The 10,077-nt window shown below is 49.0% G+C and overlaps 1 protein-coding gene and 1 pseudogene across 1 annotated transcript; both read right to left on the bottom strand.

Annotated features, from left to right (window-relative positions):
• Window positions 1–1,791: 1,791 nt before the first annotated feature.
• Window positions 1,792–3,481, bottom strand: LOC119349722 (serine carboxypeptidase-like 50). Its single transcript, XM_037617810.1, has one exon. It carries the CDS (start codon window positions 3,232–3,234, stop codon window positions 1,867–1,869), a length of 1,368 nt encoding a protein of 455 aa, XP_037473707.1. The 5' UTR covers window positions 3,235–3,481; the 3' UTR covers window positions 1,792–1,866.
• Window positions 3,482–7,118: 3,637 nt separating this feature from the next.
• On the bottom strand, window positions 7,119–10,051 carry LOC119312877 (annotated as a pseudogene).
• Window positions 10,052–10,077: the final 26 nt, after the last annotated feature.

Below are 10,077 nucleotides of genomic sequence, written 5' to 3' on the forward strand. Positions count from 1 at the left end.
TCTCTCTCTCTGGCTGAACTTACCGGAGTTCCCTCCACTCATCCTGCTCTCTCGACCCCACCCCGAGCCATCGCCCATCAGCCTCCTCTGGCCACATCCCTCCTACATGGAAGGACTCATGGAGGCACACATTGTGCGGAAGCGTTTGTTGTGGCCCTCCACTGCAAAGAGAGAGAAATAGTTTTAGAAACATCAGTTGTGCATCATTTTGCATTCTTGCATGCTAAAAATCAGGGCAATTTAAATTTTAATATTTACAAACCATGTCTTGAATATGACTGTGTGTTACATTGTGCTTTGTGCAAAACTAGGAATAAGTCGAAATATTTATCTAACTAAACAAAGTTATGCTACTCCCTCCGTTCCATAATGTAGTGCCTATAGATTTTGCAAAAGTCAAACATTACAAACTTTGGTCATATTTATAGAGAAAAATAGGTACATCTAGAATACCAAATGCACATCATTGAATACATCACGAGTTATATTTTCAGAATGTACATATTTGATATTGTAGATGTAAACAGTTTTCTCTATACACTTGGTCAAGGTTCGCAAAGTTTGACTTTCACAAAAAATTATAGGCAATACATTGTGGAATGGAGGGAGTATTCCTTAAGACACCAATAATTAAATTAACTACTAGTGGTTATGATGGCATAATTCTCTTAACACGAGGAAATAGAAGTATGGTAAACCATAAGGCCTAAAGTGCAAAGTGCACATGTATCGAAATCGAATTCAAATCATAACATATCAAATAAATTAAATTTAGTGAAACAAAACATGTTTATATTACATTAAAGAGTTCAATCCAGCTCGAGTCATGTGTGTTCCCAATTTAGTGTACCACTTCGGAGAGGTGACTGGATAGGCGAAACCGTTGCCTCCTTCGTGGGAGAGATCGCCGGTCCTTGCGTCCTCCGTTGTCTGCTTCGACAATTGGAGAGGATGGGGACCTCGGTAGTTTGGCTTCGGCTGTAGATAGGGTACGCTTCGTGTTTGGGGTACCATTGTGTTATGACGGGGATGGCGGCGACGCATCCAAGAATAATTCCCCCGCTCTAGTCTCATCTTGAGGGTGTCCATGGCGGCATCGGAGATCGGTGCGCTCGACCTCCCACCGCCCCTTCCGGTCGTCTGGTTTAGGTGTTTGGCCAATGGTTGTCGTCCGTGCAATGTCACCAATGGGCGAGAAAGGATGGTTGTTTCAGATATGGCTTTGACGATTGGTTGCGGCGAATCTTGCGCTTGGCATCGACAACGGAAGGCTAACAGTGACTCCATGACTCATGGAGGGTGGGCAAGATCCACTGCCGACACACCGCAATGACAAAGGCCTTGCCCACGGTAGCCTTCTTCATCGGCTCACAACACCCTTCTTGCTCTACCATTATAGCGACCAGAGCCGACACTTTAGTACTCCCTCTGTAAAGAAATATAAAAGCGAATAGATCACTAAAATTTTCTTTACAGGGGGAGTACATTCCAAAGCTGTCATTCCGGCTTCCTCGCCGACCACAGCGATTGGGATTAAACTACGAAAAATAGATGAAGTGGCTACATTTATAGTCTACGCTGATATTAAACGGAAAAACTAAATAAATTATCATCATTCCTATAGTTTTTCATGCTGTCATTTCCAAACATTTTCTTTGGGCAAAGTCAGTGTCCTTTTGGATCTTTTTCTAGATCAGTTTTGTTTTAAAGCAATGTGTCATTAACGAGACTGACTCTGTTGGCTCCGATTGTTTCTTAGTAGAATCAATTTTTTCGATGATAGGACCGAAATTCAGTAAAAGAAAAATCATTATTCTTGAACCATTTTCTTCGCAGCAAGAAAGCAGCTTTGTCAAGCTGGAAGCATCAGGTCGCCGTCGCCTTGATGCGGTTGCCGGCCGGCAGCAGGCCGCGCGACCTCATGCCGCCGCCGAACACACCCGTCTGCGTGACCCAACCCTCAATCATCTCCTGTGTCGCGCGCCCGTTGTCCGCCGGCACGAGGTGCCCAGCGCCGTACACCACCACATGCGTCAGCGCCCCCGACCGCTGCACGTACCCGGCGAGCTCCTGCCCGTCCCCTTCGCCGGTCCGCCACACGGCGCGCTCGGCGTCCAGGAACGCGCGCAGGCCGCCCCACTTTAGCTCCTTCATCCACGCCTCCTGGGACACGACGCCGTCCCGGAGGTCGCGGATGCCCTGGTAGAGCAGCACGCGCGTCTGCCGGAGCAGCGCCTCCACCTCCGGCAGCACGCTCTTCATAATGTCCTCGTGCATCGCCGCGCCCACCGCGTCGCTGCACTCCTCCCACGTCACGTCCGGGCGCGCGCCCAGCGCCGCCTTGACCTCCGGCCGGTTGACGAACTTCCCCACGCCCGCGGACGCGTACGGCCGCTGCTTGGCGAAGTCGTAGAGCGTGGCGAGGCCCGTGGCGTTCTGCAGCCAGTCGAGCACGCGGCCCCGCGCGTCGGCCGCCTCCCGCCACCGCGCGGCCTTCGTCAGCGCCACCGCCTCCGCCTGCAGCGCCTCCAGCTCGCCACGCTGCCGCGCGTTGACGAGGCCCGTGAAGTAGGCCGAGTCGGCGTGCGTGGCGACCTGCGCGACCGGGTGCGTGAGCCCGTTCCCGATGGCCACGCCGCGGAGGTTGACCCGCCGCCCCGCCGGCAGCGTCGGGTTCACGGCGAAGATGTGCGCGCCGGCGGCCGGGACGTACTTGCCGGCGTAGCTCTCGCCGGAGAGGAAGAACGGGCGCCTGCGGAAGGAGGGCGGGCTGGCGTCGAAGAAGGACTGGAGCGCGGCGAGGACGTGCGCGGCGACGGCGGGCTGGTCCGTGGGGATGAGCGCGGGGGAGGGCGCGGCGCTGAAGCCGGTGCCGAGCGGGCTGTCGAGGAAGAGCAGCCCGAAGCGGCGGTTCCAGGCGAAGGGGTTGCGGGAGAGCGAGGCGCCGTCGGGGGCGGCCAGGTAGGGGCCGAGCTCGAAGAGGTCGCCGATGAGGCCCGAGCAGCCCGGCCCGCCCTGCAGCCAGAGGAGCAGCGGCGTGTCGGCCGGCGCGGCGGCGAGCGGCGCGCTGGCCTCGTAGAAGGCGTAGAAGAGGGAGGCGTTGGCGGACGGGTCGACGGGCAGGTAGCCGGAGCTGGTCGGCAGCGCCTCCTTCGGGAACACCACCGCCGCTGCGGCGAGGGAGGCGGTGGCCGCCGCGAGGAGCATGGCGAGCAGGAGCCGCGGCGGAGCCATCGATCGATGTGGATAGGAATAGGATATGCTGCCGCCGTGCGTGCAGGTCGTCAGTGCCGCCGAGGATACCGACGAGTGAGAGGTTTGGTTGGTGAAGTGTTTAATGTCGTCTTCGAAGTGGGGCCTACTGTAATATGTTTTTGAGGTGGTTGTGGGGTCCGCCGCGTGAGTGGAGTGGGACGGCGACGATGGACACGCTGCTGCCACGATGAGGTTTTTGGTTTTTTGTAGCGTGGCGTGGTGTTTGGAATAAATACACATGTGCGTGCGAGGACGCACGCACGTTTGACGCCGGCGAACACGTTACATAAGCGATGACTGTAGTTTATGTGTACCCGATGTGTACAGATTAGCTTCGTCCATGGGATAGTTATTTACCCAAAACCACCACATTTAGGATTAGGGTAACAATTTAATATCAGATTTGAGACAGGGCACAAAAAACATCGAAATTGCGTCCAATGACTAACGGAGAACACTGATTGTCGCATAAGCTCATGAAAACAGCAAAACTGACAAATTGAGCCCACCTGTCAGGCCGACGTGTCATGTCTACATGTACAAATTGCTGATGTGGACACGGGTCCCGCTGTCAGCCCCACCTACTTCTTCCTCCTCCCATCTCTTCCCCTCTCTGTGCGCGCGACTCACCCACCGCAAGCGCCGTCGCCCGGCTCAAGGAGATGCTCCAGAAGCGCACGGATGGCATGCTGCCCGCAGCAAGCGTGTTCTTCCCGCCACCCAACCCTGACGAAGATGGAGGATGGCAAAGCCCTGGCAGAGTTTGACCTGCCAGCCGAAAGGGAGGAGATGGCGGCGCTCGTGGTCGTAATTAATTGAAGCGGGGTGCTCGTAATCGATGGCATGGCCATTGTCTTCCTCGGCTCCGGCAACGCTCCGCCATGCCCCGATCTCCTTCATTGTCTTGCCCCATTCGTTCTCGACGGCGCCCTCGCCTTCCCGAGGTCATGACCAAGCTTCCTGCGGCGTCCACTCGAATCCCTCGTTCTCGACACGCCGCCGTCGACTGAGACGTCGCTCCGGCCGAGCAGGAGCTTGAAAAGGGCGGCCCTTGGCGAGCACAAGTAGCCCGAGACCACCTTGGCCTCCACAACCGCAAGAGAACACCATGGCTCCGCCCGAGGTACTCCCTGCTTCGGTTGCATCTGCCGGCACGGCCTCGCCTGTGCGGCGTCTGTCGGGTCCATGGTGCACCGCTGACGCAACCTCACCTGTGCGGACGACAAGGGCTCGCCTGGTCGTGGCTGCGGTCGAAGACTAGCACCTAGCCTGGTCTACCTCGAGAGCACGGCAATTCGGCGACGAGCAGGCAAAATTCCGCGCGTCGCCCATGACCTGTTTGCTGAAATGCCTAGAAGAAAAAGGAAGAAGTAAAAAAGAAAATTGCAAAAAAAAATCACTTGTCACTGACAGGTGGGACCCTCATCCAACTCAGCATATTGTCCACACAAGCACGACACGTCAGCCCGACAGGTGGGCTCAACTTGTCAGTTTCGCTGTTTTCTTGACCAAATCTGAGCATCAATGCTCCGTGTTACAGATTAGGCGCAATTTCGGTGGTTTTTTGTGCCCTGCCTCAAATCTGGTACTAAGTTGTTACCCTAGCCCCAAGTGTGGTGGTTTTGGGTAAATAACTCTCCGTAGAGTACATAAACTACAACCATGGTCCTTGTACTAGTTGGCACGTAACGTAATTGTTCTTCAACTTGTGAAATGCTTCAATGCAGTCCTTTTTTACAAGGAAACTGACCAATGGGCCCCACTTGTCAGGGGCTGACGTGGCACGTTCTTTTGCAAAAAAAGCCCTTCCTTTATATTTAATCACACAAATTGGCAGCTTAGCTACCGCGGTAAGTGGTAAATTCATCTCTTAGTGCCTCTAAAAGTCTTCTCTCCGTTCATCGCATTGCCATTGACAATCATTCTTTCTTGAATTTCGCCCCTTCTTCTTTTTGATCAAGAATCAGGCAACGAGGAAGGTGCTATATTGAGGTAGATGCGTTCGTGGGCTTTACCCTTTGATTCCAGAGATTAGAAGATTGATGTTTTCAGTGGTACTTGATGTTTTCAGTGGTACAATTGAAAAATTATTCAGAAAGTTCAGCTTCATTAACTTGATGTTTCCAGTGGCTGTTGTTGATGGAAAATTCAGAAACCATTGTTTTCATAATGAAGATGATTTCTGTGTGTTCAACTAAAATGTGCATGATTTCTTCTTCTACTTTGTTTTACTGGAAGAGTGTTTTAGATTTAAAAAAGTAACAAAAATGATAATGACTTTTGTGAAATTGGTACTGCTATGTTTCAAACCGGAGAAGATAAAAACTGATCTTATTGAGCATTTACATATTGTTCATAGTACAAAATCCCTGATGTATTGACTTTTGTTGCACTTTTTCATATAGGATGCTGATGAAAGGACAGGAGGTGAGGAGAGCTATGCACAACAGCATGTTGCGACAAATGGAAGAATAAATTCAAATGCCGGGCCACTTATGCCCTATGTTGGCATGGGGTTTGACTCTGAAATAGAAAATTTATATAACATCAAACAAGAGCCTCTGCTGCAGCCTCAAGTTCAACAATCGGCCTGTTTGCATAATGCCTCTGGAAAGAGAAGCGGGATGATAAAGGCAAGTTCAAAACCATTACATACAGACATAGAAAGGAAAACATTGCATCAAAGCTTTCTAGTAATATGATTTTGTGATTTAGTCATAGAATGGAACGCGCCGAATCAGGGCTAAACTCAAAAAAGTAAATACCCCAGCTATGTCAAAAAGTAAATACCCCAATTTTGGATCGAATGAAAAAAAAATGTCAAAAGCCAAAGGAACAGAATTCAGTTTCAATACAAAACTTTTAAACCATCGAGGAAGGCCACTATTGTCATTCAAAAAACAGCAGTTGCTCCACGATTCGGATTTTACCACGGATCACAATACCACATCACCTAAGAGAGGGCTGCTAACAAACTTTAGAACACAGAAGAACCTCATTACTGCTGCAGGGATTGTTAAGATGACCCAAATAATACTCTGGAACTTAAGCTCGGCTAAGACCTCAGGGCGGTCCTCCCGTACACGCATATCATGAAAACAAACCCAAACTTTTCCTTCTATCTGGCATTCCATTTGGGCAATTCATGCGACAAAACAGTTTGAAGAAACCAACTGAACTGAGTCCACAAATCGGATGAGATCAATCACAGATGCAAGGAAGGAACGCGGCATCTTGTCTGACCTGCGCGGTGGAATCAGTGGCTGTAGAAACCGGGGCTGACCGTTCCTCCTTGCTCCACCTGCAGTGACTGACTGACGGTGAGTGACAACAAAAAGTGAACAAATGAGCACAATAAACAGAAGTGGAACTACGGAAACGGACTCGGGCACAGAGGGGGAGGTGATGCCGATGAGCGGGTGGGCAGCGAAGGCCTCCAGCCATCCACTCACGTCCATCCCCTTCTATCATGGATTGGGATGTGATGTTGGAATTCTATGTTGAACTCGGTTTACCTTTCGAATCGGTGAAAATGGAAGAGGAGAAAACAAGTGATAGCTGTAAAATATTTTCTCTCTTTTGCTATGTTGCTTTTCATTCTTTCTTTTCAGAGGCATCCATCCATCTTTAGATGGTGCAGTTCTATTGTTAAGTGGCTGCATCTTTGGTGTCAAGCAACAGATCACATCCACTATAAGGAAGATGCCTCTGAAAATGGCTGCATCTTTAACCTCCTGATTGCGCATTTTCTGTCTCTTCTGAAGTGATTCTAATGTTCTGCGCATGCATCTTTCGAAGAAGGAAGACACAAGACTTAACGCGAACTCAGCAACGCTGTACACATCTATCGTAACTGACCCCGGTTACATTACACACAAAGCACAAGGAAAAGTGCAAAACTTAATGCCATCCTTGGTTTGGTTCAAACCTGATCAGATTACATTACATATACCAAGCGAGCCAAAGCCTACGGCTGTGTAACCAATAACAGTAGTGGTGCATATGGCTAAATCGACAGACTTTGGTTGTTGTTTCAGTCGAGGACATAGATGCGGGAGGCGATGTCCTGGACAAGCCAGTCGAAGCCCTGGAGCAGGCCGTCGCCGGTGTTGGCGCTGCAGCCGACGATCTTCCAGTGCCGGTCCTTGTTCATCACTTCAAGATTCAGAACCTGAATCAAGAACTCAAATCTGTTATCATCAAACTTGTAGACACTGCGAAACTTGAGTCCGAGAAAGTCAAAATAACTAAAATCATCTTGGAGCTATGCTTGCTGGGATTAGTTTCCAAGTTTTCAACTATTCCTTAAATCGAAGATCACCAGATGATGTGACTCCAAGTAAAGATTGACCAACGTATGCCAGAATGAATACATGCTCCTGGACTAGTATGCTTTACCTTGGCGATTTCGTCAGGCTTCAGCGCGCCCTGAATGTCTTGCTTATTTGCGAAAACTAACAGCGATGATCCAGCCAGTCTCTGTAATCAACATTTCAAGGATCACCCGAATAGTTAAACAATAGCACATAAACTAAGTACAAACATGCTAGGTAATCAAATTAGCAGTCGTGAGAATTTTCTGATGCCAGACAGTAAACATTCTCTTTTGCTAGTTTTCTGCAAAGTTATTCAAAGCGAAAACTGAAGACAAATTACGTTAAAGCAGATGATCAGTTGTATTCACTAGGAGGTTTACCTCTTCTTTCAAAAGATTGTGGAGCTCAGACGGCAATCATCGAGCCTTCGAACATCAGAACTATCGACCACCCAAACTAGACCGTCAGTCTGCTCGAAGTAGTTCCTCCAATATGAACGGATGGTCTTCTGACCCCCGACATCCCATATGTTCAGCGAGTACCTGCCACAATCACCCCATTATCAATTCTTGTCAATTTGTTCTGCTGTTCCCCATGACTGTACTCGATGCATTTTGAGTTTTTGACCACCATGATTCATGAGTGATGGGCATCAAGCAGCTGTCAAAATTTCGGCCAAAATATGTAGTATTTTCACCGATGTGATTTAGTACTCTTTCAGATAAATGCAGATTAGTAATTGCATTGCCTACTTTGAATGCTAAAAGTACAACCACCCATGCCGCTAGCCTCGTAGTAGGATGAAAACATGAATACAACGTATTTAACTGGAAGCAATGTTTCTTGTTAGGGCATATTTAACTTACAACAAATAAGCAATGAATGCACTACATACTATTGGTACTGGATGGTCTTGATATTAAAGCCAAGAGTAGGGCTGATGACACTGGTATCCTCCCCATTTATCTTGAGCACAATTGCCGTCTTACCCGAGTTGTCCAGGCCACTGTAAATTTGATATCAGTGAAATAAACCAAGAAGAACAAAGAACTGAATGACACAAACCTTGAAAGTCCAGAAGCATACATATCAATCAAAAAACCAAGAATAATAGTGCGTTTGGATGGGAGGACTCTTGGGTAAAATAATTAGGCGAAAGAAATGGAGCAGGACACTTACACCATGAGAATCCGCATCTCCTTTTCCCTGCGCTTGATTTTCCTGATGATGCTGAGGAGACCCATTCTGGAGGTGGTGGCCCAGCAAAGGAATCAGTATAAAGTAAGATGAAGAGGGGGGGAATACAGTCACACATGAAAAAGACTTGTGAAATTCTAATGCAGTTAGAGACACTCAGTCAGGTTGCTATGAACCCCCAATTTTTACAAAAGTATCACACAGACACGGTCTTCTGCCTACTGTCGGCACCTTGCCCTTCATGCTGTAAGTTTACTGGACATGTTTGATTCCCTGTAAGCGAGTACGATAGGTTGACAGTCCCATCCATGAATTCATTTATGAATCTGCAAAAGAAGAGCGTGGTATGTCTCGTTCTGTTTTTTTTCCCGTACATTAAAAGAAGTTGTTTTATGATGGCGGGTGATTATGTGAATCATTCCATGAACTCATCATGATTAATCAATGATGTTGTACCTTGACAACATTCTGTTTTGTCGTGTTGGCATGCATGGATACATGGGTTGTTTTCTCCAGCCAAGTGGATCTCCATAGTTTGAAACTCCATCTTCAGACATGGCTGCTGGATGAATATGCCTATCTACCTCACATTTTGGTTCCATTTTTTCAGTTTCGAGTGAAGTGAGTTGGCTGAGCTGGCTACTGTTATTGTGAGGGGCAACAGCAAGATACCCGTGACTTCGTACGCTGTGTACCTCAATTAAATTCAAAGCAAGGTCTGATCTGAAATGGCATGAGCCGATTGGAAAGCACGACACGCGACTGTGAAGCCATGTTCAGCTCAGAATTTCAGGGTTGCACTAAGAAAACAATTCTTGCCACTGCCTCTGCTTTCACCAAGTATAAATCTAAGACCTGCACATTCATATACTGCGATGCCACTGCCTCGTATCAGCCGATTTCAGCTTACCCACCAGAAGCATTGGCGGATCTAGCATTTTAATAATTTCCAAAACAGGGTGATCCACCTAAAACATCTGACAATAAGTCAACAATGTAGATTTAACTGAGCTGCCTATTCTGAAGAGCATTGTACAGATATGACTGAAATTAAAGCAGCAGAAAATGGTTCTCATTTACTCAAATGGGCCCGTACCTGCCTCCGCCCTCCGGTCTCCGGACAAATCAGTGCGGCTGACGGCCTGAGCGGACTGCGCGGCTGGGCACGCCGGCCTGCTGCCGACTGCCGACTGGCGCGGTGGCGCCTGGGGACGGCGAGGGCGCGATGCAGGCGGCAGATCGGAACGCCTAGAGGAGCATAGGGGAATCGACACGGACGACAGAGCAATACTGCCGCCCCGCGGCCTTT

The sequence above is a fragment of the Triticum dicoccoides genome, chromosome 1B, assembly GCF_002162155.2.
Source record: "Triticum dicoccoides isolate Atlit2015 ecotype Zavitan chromosome 1B, WEW_v2.0, whole genome shotgun sequence".
Taxonomy (NCBI): Eukaryota; Viridiplantae; Streptophyta; class Magnoliopsida; order Poales; family Poaceae; genus Triticum; species Triticum dicoccoides.